This window comes from Amblyomma americanum, chromosome 8 (genome assembly GCF_052857255.1).
Source record: "Amblyomma americanum isolate KBUSLIRL-KWMA chromosome 8, ASM5285725v1, whole genome shotgun sequence".
Classification (NCBI taxonomy): Eukaryota; Metazoa; Arthropoda; class Arachnida; order Ixodida; family Ixodidae; genus Amblyomma; species Amblyomma americanum.
The window spans coordinates 77,327,882-77,354,094 of NC_135504.1; the positions used below are offsets into that span (position 1 = coordinate 77,327,882).

At 46.9% G+C, this 26,213-nt stretch overlaps 1 protein-coding gene and 2 long non-coding RNA genes across 3 annotated transcripts; all 3 read left to right on the plus strand.

Moving 5' to 3' along the window:
• The first annotated feature begins 763 nt into the window (after positions 1-763).
• LOC144100462 (uncharacterized) lies at positions 764-11,401 on the plus strand. Its single transcript, XR_013307664.1, has 4 exons — positions 764-953; positions 6,545-6,593; positions 6,700-6,781; positions 11,328-11,401. It is a non-coding gene; the product is annotated as an uncharacterized LOC144100462 (long non-coding RNA).
• Positions 11,402-12,800: 1,399 nt separating this feature from the next.
• On the plus strand, positions 12,801-16,822 carry LOC144102516 (uncharacterized). Its single transcript, XM_077635772.1, has 3 exons — positions 12,801-12,879; positions 13,461-13,545; positions 16,614-16,822. Exons 1-3 carry the CDS (start codon positions 12,801-12,803, stop codon positions 16,771-16,773), a joined length of 324 nt encoding a protein of 107 aa, XP_077491898.1. The 3' UTR covers positions 16,774-16,822.
• Positions 16,823-17,955: 1,133 nt separating this feature from the next.
• Positions 17,956-21,002, plus strand: LOC144101617 (uncharacterized). The gene is made up of 3 exons (XR_013308019.1): positions 17,956-18,043; positions 18,304-18,418; positions 20,917-21,002. It is a non-coding gene; the product is annotated as an uncharacterized LOC144101617 (long non-coding RNA).
• Positions 21,003-26,213: the final 5,211 nt, after the last annotated feature.

Consider the following 26,213-nt stretch of genomic DNA (forward strand, 5'->3'; position numbering starts at 1 on the left):
TTAAATAGTAATGGCAAAAGATTTTATGGGCCATGGCCAGACTTTTTGTGGTGTCTGTCAATTCTTTTCTCTAACTAGGCCTCGGAAGGGGCAGTGCAGACAGTGCATAGGAAGCCATCTACCAGTAATACCTGCTTCTTGTGCTTTCATAAAAATTAAAACGAAAATTGGTTTTGGGGGAAATGAAATGGCGCAGTATCTCTCTCACATCTCGGCGGACACCTGAACTGCGCCGTAAGGGAAGGGATGAAGGAGGGAGTGAAAGAAGAAAGGAAGAAAGAGGTGCCTTAGTGGAGGCCTTCTGAATAATTTCGTCTACCTGGGGTCTTTAACATGCACTGGCATCGCACAGCACACGGGTGCCTTTGCATTTCGTTTTGATACCGCAGAAGCTACTTGAAGCACTGACATGACACATATTTTTCTACGTACCAAGAATGCGCTAATTGTTGGGTAACACATCGCTGTATGTAACTTTCCTCCTGCTTTTGAGCAATGAAAATAACGCAATAATAATTATGATAACTCTTTCTCAATACGCCGCACGTGGCCAACGCGAGCTCATGTACTTCGAGAAATTACTGAGTTGAAAGCATGAACCATTGCTGTGACTCGCAGAAACTGCAAAAGCGCCTACAAGCCTTGAAACCCGCGATCAACGCCTCTCCGCGACGCCACTCCCTTGCCTTTTCCCTACCACGAGCCCGCTAGCAGCTGCAGCGCCACCTCGTTTGTTTGAAAACATGCAGGAGGTCAACGCGGATTGCAGGCAACATTGGCAGTGAGATCCGGAGGAGACCTCCGGAGAAGGAGTAACTCCGGCGAAGGGAGGGGTTGTGCAGTCCTGCAGTTTGCTCCTCGCGCGCCTTCATTTTGGCGGAACGAATGGAGGGCCAAGAGCAAAACCAAAACGAAGCAAGAATAGAACAAGAGCATCCACCCCAACTATACAGGTACGTGCGCGCCTGTAATGGAGCTGTGTGACGGGTTGAGTGCATGGGCCCGCTCATTTTTCTCATTGGGTACTTTGTAGGCCGTCTGCACGAATATATTGCACTATGGGAAGCGTTCTCGGAAATGGTCAAATTTGTGCGCCTCCTAAATTCAACTGTGGTGTCCACCTTTGACGGCCGTCGAGTCGTCGCAGTCGCTCGAGTCCGGCCGAGAGCCGGTGGGTGAGGATGGCGTGCCATGACAACGCGCGCGTGTACGTACAGTGGCGCGAGCTTTGGTGGCGGTGAGCGCTGGCATAAGCCGTACGATGCGCGAAGAACGCAACGACGGGGCAAATGCAGCTTGTCGTTGCGGTCTCGGCGCGCAGTAGCCGTGGGCCTTATTATTAATACTGCGAAAGCGTTGAACTGGACAAATTTACACTGCATGCTGTACGCGTGCATAGGTCTTTGCGCGAACTTGCTCGTTAAGACCGAAATCGCATTCCCTGAAAAGCTCCGTCCGCCGCAAGTTTCCTCCCTCGCGTTTCCGTATTGACACCTTGTGGACCGCGTCGAACATAGATTAGGAAGCGTCTTCTCAGAAACTCGACATTTCGGGCACATAGAGAAGCGTTCGTTTCCGCTGCAACAACAGCAAATTCGGCGTCTCGAAGAACCCACGAGACGCGCACCCCGACACCACTCCGCCGCTCAGTTGCAGTGGGCTCCCCCGTCTCCGTCTGCGTCCCACCGCCGCCGACCTGCAAGCTTATGCGAGATTTTATTTATGGTGTCTTCGACTGGTCGCTCCCGCGATCCGGTTATGATCTGGCAGAGTGGGAGCCGCTCTCCCTCTGAGCGCATAGAGAGACTAGTCAAGCCGAATGGTCAGCGAGTATTTAGAGCGGAAGCGCAGGAGGCAGAAGGGGGACGTAATTTCCGGAACCACTACGCGGCATCGCTGCTGATACGTCAACAGTAGCCGCACGTAAGGTCCCTTGATTACTTTTAGCCGCACGTGGTCGCACACAGTTTGCATCGCGGTCACCGCTTAGCCTGTATCGATCGCTACCCCGGCTTTCCGTACCACGGGACGCTCATTTTTCGAACATCGCCTTGTGGATAGCGCTGTCGTCCTCGTCTGAGCTGCTGCTGCAATCGCTGTTGTCATGCGACCGCAACACAGACTGCGTTCCTAGCGTATATGCTTATCCGGCGTTTCTTGAACATTTTGCCTCACACAGCGCGGCACCCGCAAAACACAACGCAGCAAGCGTGACTGCGTCAAAAGCCCACACTTGCTTTTGCCTACGCGCACGGGACGCCGGTGAAATGGCGGAAGTGCTCTGTCACGTGGACTCATCTCGGAGCCGCTCCGACTTTTTTCTCGGAGCGCCTCAGAGCGCTCTGAGCTGGAGGCGAGCGCTCAGAAGGAACCAGCCGAATGTAGTCAGAGCGGCCGGTTTCGACCAGCCGAATGTGAGGTCGCCTCTCAGAGTGCTCTAGAGCGATCTAAAGCGACCAGTCGAAGACACCATTAATAATAATAATAATAATCGGTGTTTGGGGAAAGGAAATGGCGCAGTATCTGTCTCATATATCGTTGGAACCCTGAAACGCGCCGTGAGAAGGGATAAAGGAGGGAGTGAAAGAAGAAAGCATGAAAGTGGTGCCGAAGTGGAGGGCTCCGGAATAATTTCGACCACCTGGGGACCTTTAACGTGCACTGACATCGCACAGCACACGGGCGCCTTAGCGCTTTGCCTACATAAAAACCTGCTCCATAAGCATAAGAGCCTCCATAAGAGCCTTTTTTTCAGGAAACGAAATGCTCATAACTATCTCCCTGGGACAGTGGACACCACAATCGTGCTTTAGATACGTGGCGGTGGTGACAGACGTGCGCTGCATGCGTTGGCGTTGATAACGTTGTGGCAGAAACGCTGCAGAGCCATAGGCTGCCGGCGTATAGTGGCGTTGGTGTTGACAATGCTGTAGACTTATTTGATTTTGGGGGAAGGCAGATAACTGGCTTCCTGGATCAGTGGACCCCTCAACAGCGCTTTGAGGTACTGTACGTGACGTGCGCTGCATGCATTGACAACGTTGTGGCAGAAACGCGGCAGGCAGTGGAACACTCACCACGGTGCCTCAGTGGTTGGGCGCTCGGGCACGGCATCCGCGCTTCAGACAAAACGTGAATGCGCCCTTGTGCGGTGTCAGTCTTGATTTTTTCCGCAGCCCTCCAGTCCGGCGGCTCTTTTTTCACTCCCACCTTCCTCCCTTGCCTTACGGCGCTGTTCGGTTGTCCACCATGATAGGACACACTGCGTCATTCCTCAAAAACCATTTTTTTTATGCGAAAAGCTTTACTACGCTAAGTAAAGCGGTCGTCGCATGGGCTAGAGATCGAACTTGAACGACCTTGAGTCCAACCATGTTTATCCCTTCCTTTCGACATGGTTTGGGTGTGCATCAAAGTATGTGAGACAGTCACTGGGTCATTTATTTTCCCGAAAATCAATTTTCAAAACTGATTTTCAATTTTCTTCGAAAGCAAAGAAAAGGCAGGTAAATGGCCCCCTGGGATAATTGGCACCTAAGTCGCGCAGTAACCTACGTGGCGGTAGTGACAGATGCGCGCTGCAGGCGTTGGAATTCACAAGGTTGTAGCAGAATCGCGGCACTGAAGAACTGTCGGCGTCCATTGTGTTTATTGCCGTTGGTGTTGACAAGGCTTCCCTTTCGGCGCGGTTCACGTGCCCGCCGATATGTGACAGGTGCTGTGCCATTTCCTTTCCCCAATAATAATAATAATAATAATTGTTTTTTGAGGAACGAAAATGGCACACTATCTGTCTCGTATATTGTTGGACACCTGAACGGCGCCGTAAGGGAAGGGATAAAGGAGGGAGTGAAAGAAGAAAGGAAGAGGTGCCGTAGTAGAGGGAGGGCTCAGGAATAATTTCGACCACCTGAGGATCTTTAACGTGCACTGACATTGTACAGCACACGGGCGCCTTAGCGTTTTTCCTCCATAAAAACGTAGCCGCCACAGTTCGGTTTGAACCCGGGAATTCCGGATCAGTAGTCGAGCGCCCTAACCACTGAGCCACCGCGGCGGGTTTTCCCCCAAAACCAATTATCATTTTCAAGGCGCATAACTGACTCCCTGGGACAGTGGATGCCTCAATCGCGCTTTTAGGTATGTGGCAGGGGTGAGAGGGAGATCTGGGCTCCATGCATTAGCCCTGACAATGTTGTGGCAGACACGCGGCACTGCAGCTTTACGCCGTAGCCTTCATTGTGTGACCAACCTCTCGCGATCAACCTTTAACTGCCACCTGCCAGGGTGGACACGCGGCCTATCCAGTGAACGCACTCAACGTTAAAAACGCCAAGCCGCGTCTAGTGGACTGATTAAGAACAGCTTTCGCTCTCTAGCCAGGTTTAGCAGTACTTCAACCACAGCTAATTTTTTTTTCAATAAGGCGCCGGCGTTCATTAGGTTCAGTGGGGTTAGTTTCACTTTCATAACTGGATTCCTTGTTCAGTGGACACCTCAATCACGCTTTGAGATACGTGGCGGTGGTGCCCTCATGAAAAACACCGTGCTCAGCAATTTTAAACCACCAGGCAATTATTTCCATGCAAGGGCGCCTTAGGGAGTGCGTTAATCATAATGGAATAACACGAACTCTTGCGAAAGAAGTCAGCGTTTGTGCTCGTTTTGCGCGGGTTCGATTCCGGCCGCGGCGCCCAAAATTTCGATGGAGGCGAAATTCTAGAGGCCCGTGTATCGTGCGATGTTAGTGCACATTAAAGACCTCCACATGGTCGAAATTTCCAGAGTCTTTCGTTACGTCGTCCCTCATAGCCTTAGTGCCTTTGAGATGTTACCCCCCCCCCTCCCTCCATAACCTATAAGCAAAATTATGTACAAATACTGGATATGGAAATACCTCATCCTTCGAGAGGATTTGTGTCAGAAATGTATGCCATGTTAACTCAGTGGTTACTGCGTTCGGCTGCTGAGCGCGAGGACGCAAAATTGAGTTTCAGTGGTGGCGACCGCGTTCCCACGGAGGTAATGTGCAAAAAACTTTCCGGTTTAGCATTGCAGAGGTTAGGGCGCTCGGCTTTACTGTACTGCTGCTGACAGGAAGATAAAAAGGAAAGGGCAGGGGCCTGCCTACGGGCCCAACCCGAGCCACGCTCGCTGCCGCGTGCTGAAAGTAGGATAGTTAAGGGATAGGAGAGGAAAGATAGAAAGAAAAGACGCCGCGCGCTAATAGGTACGCGTAGGCCCCGGGCAGATCCCGGAGGCAGTGCAATACCGTGCCGACCCGTGCCAGAGTGCGTCTAGCACTCCATCATATTCTAGAAATAAGTAATATCTTGGGTGCAAGGACCAGCAGCAGATATTAAATCAGGTATCAGGTAATCCTTTAATCCTCGGTACAGGCAATCCTCGGCTACTGATCCGGAGTACCCGTGTTCGAATGCGACCGCGGCGGCAGTGTTTCGCTGGGGGCGAAATGCAAGAGCACCCGTGTGCTGTGCCATATCAGAGCACGTTAAAGATCCCTAGGTGGTGGAAATTATTCAGGAGCCCTCCACTACGGCACCTCTTTCTTCCTTTTTTCTTTCACTCCCTCCTTTATCGTTTCCCTTACGGGGCGGTTAAGGTGACCACCGAGTTTTGAGACAGATACTGCGCCATTTCCTTTCCACAAAAACTAATTTTGAATTTCAATTTTTTTAGCATTGCTGAGCGCGAAATATTGTGCAACCGCCGCGGTGGCTCAGTGGTTAGGGCGCTCGGCTACTGATCCGGAGTTCCCGGGTTCGAACCCGACCGCCGCGGTTCCGTTTTTATGGAGGAAAAACGCTAAGGCGCCCATGTGCTGTGCGATGTCAGTGCATGTTAAAGATCCCCTGTTGGTCGAAATTATTCCTGAGCCCTCCACTACGGCACCTTTTACTTCCTTTCTTCTTTCACTCCCTCCTTTATTCCTTCCTTGACGGCGCGGTTCAGGTGTCCAACGATATATGACACAGATATTGCGCTATTTCTTTTCCCCCCAAAAAACAATTATTATTATGATTATTAAATATTGTGCGAAAACAGTTTTCCACTGTGGACAACCGCCACATACCCCAGAGCATGATTTAGGTGTGAACTTACCCAGGCAGCCAGCCACTTATGCGCCTTTTCTTTCCTTATAATCAATAGAGTTTAAAAGGTCAGCGCCAATGAATGTTGGTGGTCAATTCCTTCAGTGCCGGATTTCTTTCTGGAACGTTGTCAACGCCAAGGCAAGCAGCGCACATCTGTATCACCACTTCCACATAGCGGAAAGCACGATTGAGGTGTCCACTGACTCAGGAAGCCAGTTGTGCGCCTTTCATTTCCGTTCGTGACACCCTTTCAGGCTGCACGCCGTACACCATTTGATCTTTCTGTTTAAGAGGATTACTGCTTTCACACTTGATAGACACGTATGCAGAAACTGAAAACGCTGAGTACGTAGCCCTCCCTATAATCAGATTTATTTGCAGTGACATCATGATCGGCATTGGTGGTCATTTTATATTTCCAACTACAGGCAACCGCTGCCGTCTCCTGTCAGGCTCGGACATTCCTTGATGTAGCAGGTACGTGTATGACCTCGAAAAGATTTTAAGAAGAATTTTCTATGCTCGAGCTTCCTAACAGTGTGCCCTTTTTATTTTTTATTTTCCTACTTATAACCGGGAACAGACATCGGTGTGGAAGGAATTTGAATCCTGCCTCAACGGGTGGAGTGCAGTCATCACGTGGGTGCTCCCCGCTCAGTGATCAGGTATGAAGAAGGGGCAAGGGAGATTCTCCAGTGTGAACTAACACCAGACGCATAGCATAACATTACGCACATAACTGACCTGCGTGCTTCATTGCATTGATACCGCTGACGATGGGAAACTTTGTACTTGCACACCTGGAGCACTCGCTGCAAATGCAGCACAACTGCATACCCACGAATTGCTCCTTCAAGCTTTGTGTACCCCATCAAAACCATCATGTTGAGATATTTACTCAGCTAGTCTGCTTAGCAAGGACTACGCATCATCCTACCTATGCTCTTTACGCGGCCATTCATGCGGTGTACCAAAGACTTGAGTGGCGTTATGCAGGATAGCTTGGACGTGCAGTAACCTGTATCCATTAGCCCTGCAATTTAGGCGCGAAATCTGTGTCGCGAAGCGCGGGCTCTAAATAAAGTCCGCGAAAATCTCGCGCTCCAAAACTATAATGCATGTCTCTGCGATAAAATCGTTCCTGACTGAACAACTTGCAAATCGCGGAAGTCTGATCTGAAGGTAGAAAAAGCGCTTCGAGTATCACGATGCCGTCAGTTCTTGTAGCACAGTAGTTATCGCTTTCATAAGGAAGGCTTCTCAGCTAACTTCATGATGATTGTGTATTTTTATGGCACAAGGGCATCTGGGGCCAAAGAGCACCATGGCACAAGGGGTTTTCGTAGTCTTAATGCAGGGTCGAAGACACATTACTCAAGCATTTCACCCTAAAGAAGCCGGGCTCCCGGCTAGGCGAAAGCTTCTACCCATTGAATCCCCCGATGGGTACCAGATGGCACTGGATATCGAATCCCGCACATCCTGCATTCGACGCGTATTCTCCGCTACTACTGCTGCGGCATCTGAGCTGTCTTCGTTTAACAGCACACCATGCACCCCACTGCAAATCGGTAGGGAATTGGGCACCTTGGCACCATCCGAATTTGGCACTGCCATGGTCTTAAGTGTGCATTTACAGTGGAGCTTCACGTCAGTTTATGTAGCATAAGTTTTCAATGCCAGTTTATGTGTAGTGCACTCATACCGTGCAGTTATTCTGACGCAGCGCGTGAAGGGACAGCTGTGAAATTTGAGCTTTGTCTCGGCTGCCTGCTAGTAGAGGTCTCAGCGAACAGCAAACTGTGGGCTTCGCGAAGCCTGCTGTCCTGGTGGCGGTCACTTCAAACTGAGCTCCTTGTACACGTCTGTGCAGTGGTACTTGTTACGTGACAAAAGCCTTTGCTACCCCACTTGTACTGACGCAATGCCATGCACATCTTTGATGCATGGCTAGAGGGACGCCTGGGAAGCGTACGCAGGAATCCCACAGAGGAGAGTTCCTTGCAACCGATGTCTGAATTCTAGAGGCTCGTCTACAGTGCGATGAAGGTGCACGTTAAAGAACCCCAGGGGGTCGAAATTCCCAAAGCCCTTCACTACGGCGTCCCTCATAGCCTGAGTCGCTTTGGCACAAGAACTTTGTTCGTTGGTGGTTGGTCTCGCATGCCTGTTCCCTTTCACAGCGGTGAAATGCAGAGGCAAAAGCCATAAAGCTTAAAAAGGGGGGAAGGGCGGAGCTAAGAGCACCATCTCTTTCTTATTATTCAACATTTGGGTTGTAATACACAAGATATAATGCAAGAAGCTGAAAGCTGCTGTCGATGAACACTTACACATGCATAAGCAGCATCGCACAGCCAAAAGGACAAAAAAAACAATAATTCAAACTGGAAAATAAACAGTGATTTTCTGAAAGTGTGTAATGAAGATGATTGTTTAATGTGTATTAGAGATAAAATTTTTGCAACGCGCTTTTCAGCCCGTGGAAAATTTTGAGGAAGTGCGGGATCAACTGCTGGGCAAGGAATTATTGCATGTGAATTTATTTTGTCAGGAACCTTGTCCAGCTGATGGCTCTTAAACAGGGTTACCCAGTTGACCTTCAAAACTTTGGAAACAAATATGCCAGTTCAATAGAAAGAATCATGATGGTGGGGAGGATGGAAGACAGCGAACACGAGCTTGAAGGGCTGTGTGTGTCCATACGTGGGGAGCTGCGACATGGTGTCATGGTATGACTAGTTGGGCTTAGATGAATAAACTAGAACATAACTTAGAATTGAGGCCGAACGAAATACCAGGGAGCGAAAGGGCGAAAGGAGGACGGGGGGTACGAAAGCAAAGGGTTTCCCTTCGCTAATAGCAATGGCAGGCCAGTCAAACTGGAAATCTGGAACATAAGTCGTGCCAGCCAGAGGAAAGCGAAAACAGGTTCTCGCACATGCTCAGCGCAATTAAGAAATAGTTATATGCTGATATATACAGACTTATATGCATATTTAAGCACATATGATATTGGTAACTCTGACGCTGGCCTCCGTAATTTGAAGGTTCCTTGTAGTCACCGTTCCAGTTTACGACTAAAAGTAAGCGCTAGTATTCAGCCATGTCACCACAACCTGCACTCCGTGGCAGGTGGCAGCCTGCCCACCTTGTAAACAAACTGCTCACCTTTGCAGGATACATTTAAGTTAATGAATGGTCGCAAGAGGTTTCATTGTCGCAAGCCCCATCGGTGGCTGTTTTAAACAGCCGCTTGCTGGGCCGGTGACGCGTCGTTTAACCGCTGCACTGCTGCACCACTGCGCCAGAAGTGGTGTGAGCACTTCCAGCCATCTATTAATGTAGAGAGAAACCTGACCAGTTCTGAATGTATGAGCCCCGTAAACGTCATCGCATCATACCTTTAAGGCCAAGCTTAAGTGTGCCTTACAGCTTCTTTTTTGCTTTTCTGGGTCGCTCTGATTATGAAACCTACATGAATTCACTGTGAAAGTTCAATCGTCTTCATGATGGTACTGATTACGATTACGAGTTTTGATACCACTGTGGTCTCCAAATGGGTCAGCAGTGAATTAGGTGCATATATTAGCGGCTGGCTAGAAAGTGGCATAAGAGAATGGCTGTCTACACAGTAAGCATAGCTGAGGTAATTGTCTGTGGGAAAGTACCGACGCAATTTCTTCTCTATAATCAGTAAGGACGTTTTAATGTTTTCAATTGTAGTGCTATGAACTGAGTCTGGAAATGTTTTCATGCCGGGGACGTGACCCTAACACAGCTATGTCACCACGTCATGACACAGCCACTTTAGTGTGTAAACATCGGAAGCTTAAAAACTTGTCAGTGTCGCCGCGAGAGAAACTTTCGGTCCACATTCTTTTCATCAGTTACTTTCCGCCAACACCAATTGAGTTACAAACTACAGCTAGCAAAAAAAAAAGTTGACCAAAGAATCTTCAGGTAGTTCTAACTTCCTTCCCACCTGGCATTACCGATCCCAAATAGTCCTCCATTTGGAGCTCCGCGAGTGCCTCGGTTTTCTGTTTGACCTACAAATTTAAAACGTAGGGCACAGTGCGTTCTCATGAAAAAATAAACCATGCAATGAATGATGCATATTGGTTTTCGTTTCAAGAGAGCATCCGTTCACAAAAAGAACGAAAGCCGCGCGAAGTTAATCTTAAGAATCCTAATGTCGCTGAGTTTTGCATGCTATGTGGCACTCTTGGGGCATATAGAATGAACCCTGTTTTGCCTTTTACCCGACTGAGGGTCGGTTCTTTTTTCGTGGTTGCATTCTCCCCAAAGTGTCTAGGGTGGCGAAAAAAATTAAGGAAGGAAGAAATATGAAACCAAGTATTTCACTTGATTAGGAATAATGCGTGAATAACGTGAGCAAAATAGCTGTGTAGTGCATATTGGGACAAAGAGAAAGAGACGTCATAGCTGCTCTTGCCACTGTCATGCGCTACAATTGAAATAAATGGAGAATTTTGATATCAGGGGGAGCAGCCCACGTGCCGTTATGAAAGGTTGGTCTTAGATCCTATACTTTGTTAGCCGTAGTTTTCATGTTAAAAAAAGACTGCACGAAAAGTAGAGCCAAGTGCTGCTCCGTTTTACTTTCCTGTCCTGTGCTTCCTGCGGCCACCTTGTCTCCGCAAACTATTGAACCTCATCCGCCCACCAGACGCCCTGAATCTTGCTGATATGCTCGCTTTCTCTTCAAATCTGGTGCCTTGTCTCCGGAGACCATCGGTTACCTTGTTTTCCCGTTACATGCCTGCGTGGTTCGACATGGGCGACATAGAGCGGGCATCATTCAGCACAGGCTAATGTCCTTGACAAGAAATTTTGAATGGATGCCGAAGTGAACAGGAAATATCAAGGCAATCTTCGTCGCGGTGTCTGTAAAGATGTTATGGTGGTCTCAACGTATATTTTGTTTATGTTTTAATCTGCAGTTTTCTTCCTTGTTGGCACCCTTTGCCTCTGCTTTTGCTCGATGAGTGTGGCTCCTTCTCGTCATGCACATTAGCCTCCGCTGTTTTTGTCGACTCTGCAATGAGTTTCCGCTCAGTACAGCCATTAATCATTGCACTTTATATATGTGTGCCTTTGCTGCTTTCTGCGCAGTCAGTGTCCGCTAGTTGAAGCTGGTAACCTGAACACCACAAACTAATCGTGAACTACTCCACTTTGCTTCAGCACATCGGACCTGTGGTTCAGCCGTCACCTTGTGTGATCTGAGCTTCAAGCCCTTTTCCGATCCTCGTGGCTGCCAGAGAGCCGGTAAGTTCACGAGCCAACAGCTTTCTTCCTGGCAGAGCTTTTCACTAGCCCAATGGAATACTGTCAGATGAGAAGTTACCTTGCCTCTACCTGACGTGAGATCTTGAGATTCGGAGGAAGCATAACATCGTATGCACACAGGGGTCTTTTGTCCCAAAAGGAGTATCAAACATGGTGGTGATATTCCTTAACAGGTCTATGGGCTGCTGGTAGATTCAAACATTTTTTACCAATCCAAGGGTGGTGTTACAACTACAAGAGAAGTTCTTCAGCACATTGCACGCGTTGAGAAAGCTTGACACTAAAATCGAGAGGGTTCCAGGGTGTCTTATAGGCTCTCTTTCCCAGGCGCCTTTTAAATGAAAATCAACTAACCGAATGTGGGTAGAATTACTAAGGTTCATATGTAATGTACATATAGGGATACCAGGTATTTTAAAATTAATTTAGTGAGCACGTTGTTATAGCCTGCTGTACAAGAAATTGCAAGGTCAACACACGCTTCGTTGGACATAGCGCATTGAAAGTCGAAAAAAAAGCGCTCACAGAACCGTTGCCAATCTATCACTCCAGATTCAACAATAACTGTTAAGATATTTTAACGCCGAAGCATTCGATCGCGAACTCCCATTCACTATTAAAGCCATCTTCCGTGCGCCCGTCCAGGTCCCCAAAAAGGCAGCTCACGTCACTAAATAAGTGCAATTGCCACCTTCCTACCGTGCCGCTGCAGATCTGTTCATTGGGCGAGAGACCGACAGCCGCCTGAAGAAATATCGGTGCAAAAAGCCTTACAAGAGCTTGGGATACACGGGATGTGTCTGATAAGCTCCTCCGAGGTGGATGTGTTTGTAATAGCTACGTGCCATGGCAGTGTCGCATTGCTTAACCGCTGCTCGGCTCTGCATTTCGCTGTAGCCTAATCATGCCTCCACGGTGGCTCAGTTATGGTGCTCGGCTGTTGACCTTAAGGACGCGGGTTCAGTCCCTGCCGAGGCGGTCACACTTCGACGAAGGAGGAACGCTAGTGGCCCGTATATTGGGCGGTCTCGGTGCACGTTAAAGAACCCCAGGTGGTTGAAATTTCCGGAGCCCTCCACTACGGTGTCCCTCATAGTCTGAGTCCTTTTGGGACTTTACTCCCATAAGACTAAAACGATACCGTAGCTCTTAACTACGGTGTGCTTTATAGTCCATGTTTTTTTTTTGGCAAGTTAATTTCTACAATTTACAATTCAAATTGCAATGCTATTTTTCAGTGTCTCTTTTGTTGAACCGCCTTTCCCTTCAACTTTAATGACAAAAATAGCAGCGCGTCACGAGCATAGAGCTATTAATTAATTTGAGACTACTTTCACTTGCAGTCACTGCTGCTACGCCATTGGTGCAATGATGCTCCTTCAACTTCCATGGAGCACAGCACTAGTAACATGTCCAGCATCGGGGCCTGCCAAGAAAGAGCCTCAGAGTAAATTCCACCTCTCTGGCATCAATGGTCGCGATTCTGGCGCAGTGACCGAGGCGAGGTGGCGAGTAACCGAGACGACCGACTCCAAGCTTAAAATGCGCTTGTGCATACATCCTTGCTTCTTTTTGAGAGGGGGCAGCCGAAAAATTTTGGCATAGGCGGCTTATAGCGGGCAGCATCCAGCGCAGGGTAATCACCTTGTCAATAAATTTTGAGTGACGGAATAATGGGTGGATGCCGAAGTGAAGAGGAAATATCAAGGCGATTTTCGTCGCGGTGTCTCTAAATATGCTACGGTGGTCGCAGCGTATCTTTTAGGTTATAATGTTTAGTTTTCTTCCTTGTAGGGACCCTTTGCCTCTGCCTTCGCTCGACGAGTGTGGCTCCTTCTCGCCATGTCCATTAGCCTCCACTGTTTCTGTCGACTCTGCAATGAATTTCCCCTTAGTTCAGCCCTTAATCATTGCACTCTATAAGTGTGCCTTCCTGCTGTCTGCATGCGCTGTCCATGTCCACTAGTTTAAGCTAATATCCTGAACACCATAAACAAACTAACCCTGAACTACTCCACTGTGCTTCAGGACTTCAGGACCTGTGCTACAGCCTTCGGCTTGACTGTTCTGAGCTTCAAGCCCTGCTCCGATCCTCGCGGCTGCCAGAGAGCCGGTAAGTTCTCGAGCCAATAGCTTTCTTCCCGGCAGAGCTTTTCACTAGCCCAATGGAATACTGTCAGATGAGAAGTTACCTTGCCTCTACCTGACGTGAGATCGTGAGATTCAGAGGAAGCATAACATCGTATGCACACAGGGGTCTTTTGTCCCAAAAGGAGTATCAAACATGGTGGTGATATTTCTTAACAGGTCTATGGGCTGCTGGTAGATTCAAACATTTTTTACCAATCCAAGGGTGGCGTTACAACTACAAGAGAAGTTGTTCAGCACATTGCATGCGTTGAGAAAGCTTGACACTAAAATCGAGAGGGTTCCAGGGTGTCTCATAGGCTCTCTTTCCCGGGCGCCTTTTAAGTTAAAACCAAATTATTGAATGTGCGTAGAATAACTAAGGTTCATGTGAAATGTACATATATGTATAGTATTTATTTTAAACTTAACGTAGTGAGCACGTTGTTATAGCTTGCTGTTGAAGGAATTGGAAGGTGAATACGCACTTCGTTGTGCATAGCGCATTGAAAGTTGAAAAAAAAAAGCACTCAGAGAACGGTAGCCATTCTGTCACTCTAGAGTCAACTATAACTGTTAAGGTATTTTAACGCCGTAGCATTCTATCTCCCGTTCACTATTAAAGCCATCTTCCGTCTGCCAGTCCAGGTCCTCAAAAAGGCGGCTCACGTCACTAAATAAACGCGATTGCCACCTTCCCACCGTGTCGCTGCGTATCAGTTCATTGGGCGAGAGAACGACAGCCGCCATGATAACTATCGTCTGTATATGTATATAGCGGCTTGTCTTGAGCCTGTTGAGCTGCAGGACGACACGCGCTCATGTGTAGAGTGTCCGTGTGAAGGAAAGGATGATTGGCACGACCGCTTGCAGGAAGAGCTTGTGTTAAACTCCTCGCGGCACCGTATCGTGTTTCCGTCACAAGTTCTTGCACCGGTTTCTCCAGCACAGTAGAAAAAAGTACAAGCGCAAGCCCAGCCATTTTTGGTACAAAATTTTGAAAATTGCTTAATTATAACATACGTTTTACAGTAATATTGAATACAGTGGTTAATTCTTCTGATATGTAGCAAAAACCTTATTTTAATGTGTTTCCATGTGTGGCATCTAACAGTTAAGACTGCCATTGAAAACCAAATGGGGAACGCTTTTGACGATAGCAAAAATGTTACTAGCAAAAAAAATTTGAAGACTGCTGTTGGGTGATCTGTAAATATATTAATTGTATAGTGAAACCATACATTATATGAATAAACTTGCGTTGACAAGTGGTTTCTTGCTCAAAAATGCTTTTGTCTAGAATGGCGGGTTATGGGAAAGCGTTGGCGTCAATATATAAGATTTGTCTTTTGTTTTCCTTTTTTGGTGCACCCTGCTTACGAAAAGTGCACGAATACTCCCTCGACATTCAATCGGGCTAATGGTGGTACTAATTAATATTAAACGATTTGAAAGTGCTGTTGTCGCCAGATTAGTAGACAGTGAGGTAGGCGTGCTTACGAGTGGTAGTCTACAAACAGGTATACACAATGGCTGCCTACACAATGAGCATAGTCGAGGTGATTGTCTTTGGGAAAGTACGACCGCATTTCTGCATTTCGCATTTCTGTATGTTGTCTGTTGTTGTGCTGATAACTTAGTCTGAAAATTTGTGTTTATGCCGGGAACGTCACATTAGTGAAAGACATGAGAGCGCAAAATGGCAACACGGACGAGTAAGGCAATAGGACGTGCGCGGCACTTTCAACAGAATTTATTCAAGGAAGAGCATTTATATAACCTCTGCCCTTATCCATGCTCTTAATCACAGTTGATAAACATTCACCTTTCACAGAGATGCATCAAGAACCAGCATTTCACTGTGGGGAAGAATAACTGGCGTGTCACTAATGCAATAACCACCTCGCTTCTTGATACAGAAGGCTTCCACGAGCTCAGGTTCTGTCTTATCTCGGCTCTTAAAGAACACTTTCCAGTCCTATAGTTGAGGCTTGCAGACTGTACGCCTCTGTTTCGAGCAGGCTTGGCAGTGGTCTGGCAGATGGGCACCTTTCTTGTTTAATGAATTCTTGTGTTCAAGCAAGCGCTCATTAATACACCTTGCGGTTTGTCCAACGTACACCTTGCCGCATGTAAGTGGGAACTCGTATATCACACATTTCTTGCAACCAACATGTGGCATTCGGTGTCTGGTGGCGCACTCTTGAACTTTTTTCCTGCCAATGCGTCAACATATTCCGGCGAGTTTTCGCGGTGCTGAAAATACCACGTCGGCCCCGTATTTATTGGCCACCTCCCTGAGGTTGTGAGAGGTATGGTGCACGTGAAGTACGACTTCTGGCCTTAACAGCTTTTTTTCTTGAGGTTGGTTGTTTTCCTTGTTACCCTTCAGCTTTTTCAACAAGGTCTGATTGACTCTGCTTTTGCTGTCATGACTAAATTTTACGCATTTACCGCTTTATTGTTTTTATTTACTTTGACACTGCTTTTGCTGAGAGACGTTTTAAAGCTATGTTCATCGTTCACCTCATGGATCATCATTCCTTATGTCTTTGTCATTTTCTTTTGTTTCATGATTATTGTACTAAAGGGTTCTATATCAATTTTACATGTGATGCTATCTGGTGGCACACTTGGCGGTGGGCTGCTGACATGAACAGTGCGTGTCTTTGCCTGTTAATCTTGTGATTGCCCAGCGTGGAAATAAATGTATCTGCCCTCTACGAAAATAAACTAGTTGGAAGCTGTGCTCGGTGCTTGTCGTGTGTGTTCCTTTGTTATGTCCCGTCTTCTTCGCGCAAGTACGCACCCGTTCAAAGGTGAACCTAACTCGCCTGAACAAGACTGTTACTTCATAGCCCAAATTTCGCTTCGGCACGTTAAATTGCACGTATTACTATTTAATTTGCAATTTTAATTTTCAGTGCCCTTTTTGTGGTAAACCCCGCTTCCCCCTTGAATCTCATGACAAAAATCATAGCCTGTGTTAATGGTTAGTAAGCGCGTCGCGAGCATAGATCTACTAACAAGAGACCACCATTTTTGCTCTTGCAGTCACCGCTGCTACGCTATCGGTGCATCAATGCCTGGTCAGTATCCACGGAGCCCAGCACGAATAACATGTCCGCTATCGAGGCCTGCCAAGAAAGAGCCGCAGTGCCAGACAACCTTCGCGATTGCAGCGTCCGTGGTTCTGGCGATGGCACCGATCTGAATTGTAAGTAACCGATGACCTACTCCAGGCAGAATACGGCTATTTGCACATTATCGCTTCGTTTTGGGAGCAGGGCAGCTCGAACGATTGTAGATAGGCGACATATAGTGGCAGCACCGAACGCAGGCTAATATGCATGACAAGAAAGGGTTAGTAAACAGAACCTGGGCACAATGGAGGAGTGCTTTCGCGGGAAGGGCCTCTAATGCTATTGCACTGCAGTCTTGAAGGTAGGCTAGCATCATGTTGTGGTGAAGAAAAAAGTGTCCATGACCGTGAAGTGATGCACAAAGAGGACCCCAATGTGCTGAACGGCCCCATTAGCGCTCTCACGTGATGCCCTTAAAGCGACGCTTAAAAGATTTCAATGGACATTGGTGTTGCCATGTCTGTTCCTTATCGTTTAATGATTTTGAATGCCCTGTACTTCTATTCACATGCTTATTATTTCATGCATAACATCGTTTTGAAACGTTGCAGCTATTTTTGTTGTTAACTGTGTACTATGTCGATGTCTACTGATGTAGTTCCCCCTCTGCCATGGCCCCTACCATGGGGCTAACAGTATTGTAAAAAAAAGAACTGAAATGGCTACAACAAAAGCAGCTGCACTGTGCTATGGTTTCTTCATTCTTTTCATTATTGTTTTTGACAGCACAAAAGTACGTCCATATTGTCGCTGAAGAGCGTACTCATCAGCTTCACATCTCGTGCAACGCTGGTACTGTGAAATACTAAGTTAGTATCATTGGCTTTGCTGCATTGCAAACAAGCTGCAGGTCGAAGTGTCGCATCATTGGACCATCCGTGACGATATTTCTAAAGTGTGCTTGCCATTGACTCGCTCCTACTATCCGGCTGGACACAGTAGGCGCTTAGCCTATACGTAGGCATTCAGCCGTAGAAAGATCGCAAGTCTGTCGGCTTTTATTTGCTGATCAATTTATCCCTTTGGAACTTCTACTGAGTCCATATTTACAGTGTCTTGGATTCATTCATCAGACCTGGCTGGGGAAGAGGTAGCTCAACGTAGGTAATAGGCATCTCAGCAAAAGGTGCGTCCGGGCTTTCGGAGTAACGAAGAAAATTCTGAGAGCAGGCCCCGGAATAATCTCTGTCGTTGTGGCTCGTGTTACAAAACCAAAGATATGTGGAATGCAGGCATTTTCTATCCTTTGTCATAATCTGTCCCCACTAATCTCCATGTCATTGTCATCTGCAGGGGGCTGCTACTGTATTCAGCCAGGCTCATTATTCCTCGCCACACAAGGTACGTCGATAATCCCAAACAGTGCAGGTAATTGGCACATTATTGGAAATGCCTGGTTTGACTGTGATCTGTTTGTTGGCCCGGCCTCTGCCAATAATTTCTAATATTGTGCCGATATTGTCTGTGGTGTTGAGGATAGTCCAAGAAACACCCACTGCATTCTGTTTATGGGAACCACATTCTACGAACTAATTAGAGAACCACCGTCAGTATTCTCTGCGCTGTTTCTACGACATATCAATGTAATACGCTCTTCGCAGGAAGAACTCGGCGCATTAGATGTGGAGCATAAGCACAACGTGATTGCTTCAGGTGTCGCCTCATCCACTCTGAACTTCAGGAGCTGTCCTGCTTCCTGCCTTTGCCAGCGAGTCGGTGAGACGACTTTTTTTGAAGCGACAAGCTTCACTACGCTAGTTAAAGCAGTCGTCGCGTGGACTGGAGAATGACCTTCAGCCCAACGACGTTAGCCGCGTATGAACATATGTGGCTTATGACCATACACGTATAATTTGGAATTCGTTTAGAATTTGTGTAGTGTGATGCTGCAGAACAGATTGGGCGATCACGTGGAAAACATGAGAGCACATGAATTTTTGTATCGTTCTCCATATCATATGTCGGCCCTACTCGCGTAATTTCATTCTAGAGGCCCGTTTACTCTGCGATGTATGTGTGCGTTAAAGAAACCCAGGTGGTCGAAATTTCCGCAGCTCTTCACTACGGCGGCCCTCATAGCCTGAGTCGCTTTGCGAGGTTAAGCCGCCATAAATCAAATCAAATCAAGGAAATCATACTTACTGCTAATATTGACTTTTTAGTACATTGTTCATTACCACTTGAATGTAACCAGACATCAAACTTGGCTGCCACGTTCGCACTGAGAAGTCTCCTCCATTTTAGCTCTTCAGCTCAGAAAAGAGCATGTGTACTGCTTTTAACACTTAGCAAAAGTTCCGCACTTACTTCACTTGACGCTGTCAGAGGGCGTTTATCTGTTAAGTGCAAATGCCTTTAGGAATCCCTACATCACCACGATGGAAACAAATACATTGTGACCCTGGGAATTCAATACCTGCCTCTTTTCATATTTGTGCACTCTTGCATTTTGCATGATGCATGTGATGTGCATGACAAGCCTCGCAATTGCATGGATAACAGAGCCATCTAATGCACCTTAGGCTCGCTGTTGCAGGCAATTTTCGGTGCAGATGTCGGCTGCTGCCCAAGTGCGATGCGGCCAACGCCCATAAGAGGAGGCGCTCAAGCCAATGGCGTCGATAAATTTCTATGACGCCGCATTTGATCCGACTAAGCCGTGATTATTCCCCAGTTGTCTGGCACAACTAGCGATTTCACGGTAGCTGTTTCATTCGGATCGCTCAACGGTGAGAACCGCCCGACACCATTGGCTGGAAGCCTCTTTTGAGGGGAGTTTATTGCCTCGTTGGAGAGTTATACCAAACTATAGATATATTTCCAGAATGCTTTGCGGGGTGTTGTGCTGATGAACACACCGAAATATCAGAACTTACTGTTTCGAGGCCTGCTGAAGGTAGAGGCATCATACACAAAGCCACTACGAAAGTGCTCGTGCCGAGAGGCGTGCTGTTTGGTGTTTTGAAGGGTGGGGTTAATGAGGGCCATTACACGTCCCAGCGTGCCAATGGCGATCGAGTGCATGATGCAGGTTTTCAAGTCCCAAGCCGAATTATTCAAGCGATACTTGTTTCTGAAGAATTTCCGGCATTGTGGTTATTTTAGGTTAATAAAGCACAGAAACCCCTCAGGAGATCTGGGCAATAACACGCAAGAGGCATTGACTTTTCAACAGTGGTGACTGGAAAGGGACGCACGCTACTTACACTCTCGAGAGAATGCGAATCGCAGACATGCGACAGTATTCGAGAAAGCAGTAAACGAAAATGAATTTAACGAACTCAGTCCTTTTTTTTTCTGTTAGCAATATGGAAAGTGCTCTACGGAACTAGCCAGGCAACCTGGCTATTTTGATAGCCTCAGTAATTTCGCGAGACAAACAGCTCGTTATGTCTGTCAACCACTACGCACTATATTAATCACGATGTGCAGTTCTCGGAGGCAGTTCCGGTACTTAGCTCCTAGATGTCTAAACAGGTTTGTGAAATTTATTATGGCAATCCGTGTTTCATTCCTGCTTCGACCTGGTTTACCAGCAAGAGAACTGCTTGAAACACATCGTGGGTACGCGAATCGCGGCATTGAGACAGTATATGTGAAAGCAGGAATACGAAAATAGATTTAACGAACTCAGTAGTTTTTTGTTAGCGATATGGAAAGAGCTCTACTAATTTGATTTAGGCGGTTTAGCTTGCCAAAGCGACTTAGGCTATGAGGGACACCGCAGTGAAGGACTCCGGAAATTTCGACCATCCGGGTTCTTTAAAGTGCATTTACATCGTTTGTAGGATTTGTAGTGTTTAATGCCGCAAAGCGACTCAGCCTATGAAGGACGCCATAGTGGAGGGCTCCAGAAATTTTGCCCTCTTGGGGTAAGCAAAGTTTCGTCTCCATCGAAATTCGACCGCCGATGTTGGGATCGAGCCCGCGTATTTCGGGCCGGCAGCCTAGTACCTTAACCACTGAGCCACCGTGGAGGCTCGGGAACACTTCTATTGGTTTATACCTGGAACATCTCCAGTCACTTCTGTGTGGTTATTATTTCTATCCTTACACCTGAAGCTTCTTGGATGCCCAAATTTTCAGATGTAGTTTGTTACCTGCTCACTCAAACTGCCGTTAAGAAAATTGCGATTGCGCATAAGTAACTTTGTTATTCGTGAGCTTATCAGTAGATAAGCGACGAAGTGGGCACAGTCGATTTCCTCTTGCAGTGAACTCTGCAACGCCATCTGTGCAACGATGCCCGGTCGATGTCCACGGAGCCCACCACGAGCAACATGTCCAGCATGGGTGCCTGCCTCTGCGATTGTGGCGAGGCAACGGTGCGAGGTAATGAAAAGGAAGGGGGCGACTTCATGCAAAAAATACGTTGGTGCTTCTGGTTTGGGCAGACCACTCGAACCATTCGACGTAGTCGACGTATAGATAGCAACATAGGACAATTTGCGATGTCAGCGAAGTTCACGTGTCCTAAACACCCAGGTTGTTTTTCCGGGAATTTTTAGCTCACAGTGCCCACGATGACTACGAAACCATATTTTGTACATAACGGGAGCCTCAGTGCTGTCGCGTTAAAACATGCTTTTTTTGCACGTCTCCGTAATTGTCGATCATAACGTACACGACCAAAGAGAAATCAAGCAGTTTGTTTTTCTGAGGGCAGTTTAGTCATAATTTATAATCCTCATATCATCATCAGCCTGAATACGGCCACTTGAGGACAAGCACTCTCTCACACATAACTTACAGCTGCGGCTACCTTAGGCCCCCCTTCCTAAAAAAAAGAACTTATCAAACTCATCTGCCCACCTAGCTTTGAGCCGGCTTTTGCTACGCTAACGTTATCCTGGTGTCCAGTCGTTCCCTTTAATGAGCACCGGTTATCCTGCCTTCGCACTACAAGCCGACGCCCCCTTCTTCATTTTGTTTTCGAATAGGATGTCACTAACCTACGTTTGTCACTTGAATCACTCTGCCCTTTCCCTCTCGCTTAACACTACATCTACTTCCTTTTCCATGCCTCACTCCATGGGTTATCCCCATTTTTAGCTGAACCCTTTTTCGTTAGCCTCCGCGTTTTATACCCCACACCTAGTACCAGTAATATTCGTGCTGTTATATACTTTTCTGGTGCTAAATAATGGTGAACTGCCATTCATGATGTCAGTGGACCTGCTAAATGCATTCCACCCCGTTCTTAATCTTCTAGTTGATTCACTCTCGTGATCCCGATCTGCGGTCACTACCTGCCCTAAGACGGTGTATACCTTACCACTTTCAGCACGTTGCTACGAACTGTAATAATAATAATTGGTTTTTGGGGAAAGGAAATGGCGCAGTATCTGTCTCAGATATTGTTGGACACCTGAACAGTACCGTAAGGGAAGGGATAAAGGAGGGAGTGAAAGAAGAAAGGAAGAATTGAGGTGCTGTAGTGGAGGGCTCCGGAATAATTTCGACCACCTGGGGATCTTTAACGTGCACTGACATCACACAGCACACAGGCGCCTTAGCGCTTTTCCTCCATAGAAATGCTGCCGCCGCTGTCAGGTTCCAACCCGGGAACTCCGGATCAGTAGTCGAGCGCCCTAACCTCTGAGCCACCGCGGCAGGTACGCTACCAATTGTAAACTGCTGTTCTCTGCCGAAACTGCTGAACATTTTTGCATACGAATTTTTAGGCCCATTTTGCTGTGCGTCTCTGTGTCACTGATTATGTTTTGGAGTTCATCACTTGAATGATTTAGCAAGGCAATATGATCAGCAACTCGGAGATTACTGAAGTATTTTCTATCAAGTCTTATCCAAAATTGCTCCCAATCCAGGCCTCTGTATACCTCGTGTAAACAGCGGAGAATAATACCGTTGTCGAGATCGTCTTCCTGCCTGGTACCTTCCCTGTTTTGCAGTCGTTTTGCTTACTTTCTGGAGAAACATTACATGGTGACATTACATGGTGACATTACACAGTCAGGCTTATCTAAAACCTGACTCTGTAATGTCTTCATGACTGCTGAGATTTCGACTGAGTCATATGCTTTCTGTATATGCTTTTCAAGGCTGTATATGGGGGTCGGTTGACCTGATTGACTGATCGACTGTCCCCTGATCGACTGTGTATATATATAATGTATTGTACAGTAGGATTTACAAACGCCTGCCCGATCATTTGCTTGATTGATGTTTTAAGGTTGCCCTGATTCTAATCAAATTAACTTAGTAAACACCTTATAGGCAATGAACGGTAAGTTTATCGAACAGGAATTTGTGAAACCCTTGTTGTCCCTTTTTTATGGGTTAAGATGTTGGCATGCATCGAGGATTTTTGTTTGCTCGAGGTCATAAGGTTGCTTTGGTTTGTAGGGTTTAATGCCCGAAAGCGACTCAGGCAATGGGGGGCACCATAGTGAAGGGCTCCACCTATTTCGCCCTCTTGGGGTAAGTGAAATAAAAAAATAAAAAATATGAAAACGGAGAGAGAAACTGGACAGAGAAAGGCTTTCTCATTTCTGCTCTTAAGCAGACTTAAGGGAAATCCTGTAATTTTTCTAACATAATCTCCCCCCACCCCCGGCCTTACAGATCTACCTTTACCTGACCCTCACCAGCCTCTTTCTTCTTTTTCATTGCTCGTAAGGCTTACTTTACTTCCTCATTTGTTACTGGTTCTAGGCTACTGTCTTTCTCATTGACGTCCTGATTACATTGGCTACTGTATAGATTTATGTGTAACTTTTTTTTGGCAAGATTATCCTATCCTTATTGCTATCCATATTAACTATATTAACGGTCCTCTCTATATTGCAGCCTCCAGCTTCGGTTGTGTCTTCGTCATGTAGGTGCGACCACCACATCAACAACCACTGCCTGCGGCTTCAACACACCCCTGTGACAGACGCTGGAGGGTTTAACAGGTGAGAGAGATTGCCTTATGCTTTGTGGTTGTGCTGTTATACGCATTTTCATGTTTGTCTTTGTGGGGACCCGAAATGCTTTTCAGGACATGTGCAGCCAAACCCTTAATAGCAGTCATGGCGGGCGCCATGTCGATGCACTGCACAAGGACAAATGACAATGTTCTGCTGGAATCCAGAGTTATGAATGCATAAGGTTCAATGAGCCTTGCGCATGTGCTCCATACAAGCTTTCCCAGGCACAATTATGGAAGAACGCGTGTGCTAAAAGAATTCGCAGTTACTGTGTAGAAAATTGAAATATAAACCGTAGGCTACACGGGATAAGAAAGTACACAATAAAATAGGCCGCGTGAAAAGCGCTTTAAGAAGACGGCAGTGATGGTGATAATCAAACAAATTTTATCGAAGCAATTTTATGCCGTTTTCTTATTTGGCACACACTGCTTCATAACCACAACCCAAGTGAAACCTCTGTTGAAGATATGGTAACAAGCCCACAGTAAACAGCCTATTTTTTTTTTTGAGTACAAAAGTTGAGAAACAAAAAGAAAAAATGTATTGCACTTGGTTTTACGCTCCGTGCACATTTCTTCATTCTAGTTCAGCTCTAGGAAAGGAATTCAGCTGAACAGCTGAGCTCTAAAAGCTGTGTGGAGATCTGATTTAGTGATGCTTGCTAGGGTTTTTTGTTTAGTTCTCTAGAGCATCACACCTCTGCTCGATCCTCGGTAGAAGGCATTCGTAATTAGATCTGTCATTCTTGAACCATCTAATGACCAGTCGACCCGTGCGAGTTTGTGTACAAGGCCCATTTTTCTAGCAGTCAGTGGCCACATTGGCCTTACTCCTCTTGTGCACAGTGTTGCTTCTGGACATGGTCAGACACGGCGATGAGGGTTATATGTGGCCTTTACAGGAAAGTTGTCAAGCTTTTGCGCAATCCAGTAACTGAAGCCGCCGTGCAATTGTGTACTCCTCTCGACTCTCAGCAGCGCCTGTGGTCATCCCGAGCACATGCTTGCAGCCGGCACGGTGCATTTGTCACGTGGGTGCGACTTCCTCCTCTGGGAGTCACTGCCGGCACCAGAGGAGGTGTCAAAGGTGAGACGCAGAACCGACAGCGGTGTGAGGGCGCCCGATGTTCACGTTTGCAGGGGTATAAACAAAAAAAAACTCATGTAATAACATTTTAAGGCGCCATCATTACGCTTTCATTGTTCTACAAACTCGTATGTTTGGCGAGCTGAAATTGGTATTATGATAAGCTTGGGCAGAAAAAGGTATTGTGAACGGAAGGCTTAATCCTACAACAAATCTTGCATTCGTTTTACGGAGTCTACTTCAATCTTCACTTCTCAGTTTTCTGGTTTTAAAAGGGGGCTGGAATCCTGCCTGCCATCGCAGTGCCGGTTAAAACCAGGCAACGTTGGGAGGTCACACTGTGCATGGTGCTGTGCCTAGAGACTGTATCCTATAAAAGGCTAAGCTGCCTAAAGGAGTAAAACCTACTGAGGCAGAGAGAAACTAATTTAATTAAATGAACGGTGCACACGGAAAGGCGACCAACGGTGTATATCCTGTGGAGTTGTGTCCGGACACTATGTACGTCTGCATATCTGCCTCGTAGCACTGAAAAATGAGTCCAAAATTGGGTTCTTATGCTGGAGTTTTTTTTTTCTTGGGGCATACTGGAAGAACATGAGCACAAAATAACGTCACTTTGCGCCTCTGTGCAGAGCAAAATCATTATTGCAGCGATCCTTTCTGCATTTTTGGAACATTGCTACCCAGTGCGAACGGATACGCTGCAGTTGTTTCGCATTTAAATCTTCGATTGCTTTATGCTTTACAGCCCCACGCAGGAGACATCAAGATGGGCACGCTGCCCGGCTTTGCACCTGCTCTACTGCTTTTGCTAAGCACTGCGGCGCCTGTCGACATCGACACCTCGGATGAAGGCTACAAGGATCTCCGAGTATCCATCGGCGACAACGTTCCTCCGGACGAGTCCATAACTGACAACATCAAGGTAAGCAGCTGCTCCATTTATACTGGCGCGTCGTACCTGCGCTCCCAAGCCTTGTATTTTTCCCGCGAGGTGTTTTTTTACAGTGCATTGTTTTTGCCATATGGCTGTGCAGCGATTAAAATACGTGGGAAGGGCCTCTAGAAGGTAGAACAAAATGCCGAATGCATGGTCAGAGAGGTGTCCAACGGAGGTTAACCTGTGGAAGCTCTAGCGCTCTTTCACACGACAGCGCGTACAGCTCGTTAACCCGCCGCGGGTTTGAAAACTTTCCACACAGCTTGATCCCCAATATCCTCTCTTCCTGTCCCCTCACCTCTTTCATTTCATTTCTCCATTATGCCTGCTATCCTTTATTTGCGCTGCCCCAGCTCAGGTGCTTCAGTATCGATGGCAGATGCCTGGGCTAGCAAAAATCTTATCCTTCTTTTTATTATTACTTAAAAAAAACACTTACTACTATGCCGCAGTGGAATATTGCCACACTGCTGACATTCTGCCGGTACCATCTGGTAGCCGAACCTGTCTCCCAGCGCGGGGCAAAACGTCTTCTTTTGTCTTCAAT

Excerpts from the sequence above, each read along its gene's own strand:
- LOC144102516 (XM_077635772.1), top strand. The coding sequence starts at position 12,801 with ATGATGCTCCTTCAACTTCCATGGAGCACAGCACTAGTAACATGTCCA. Across the intron at positions 12,880-13,460 it reads TGCCAAGAAAGAGCCTCAGA|GACTTCAGGACCTGTGCTAC; the intron begins GTAAATTCCACC and ends ACTGTGCTTCAG. Across the intron at positions 13,546-16,613 it reads TCGCGGCTGCCAGAGAGCCG|TCACCGCTGCTACGCTATCG; the intron begins GTAAGTTCTCGA and ends TTGCTCTTGCAG.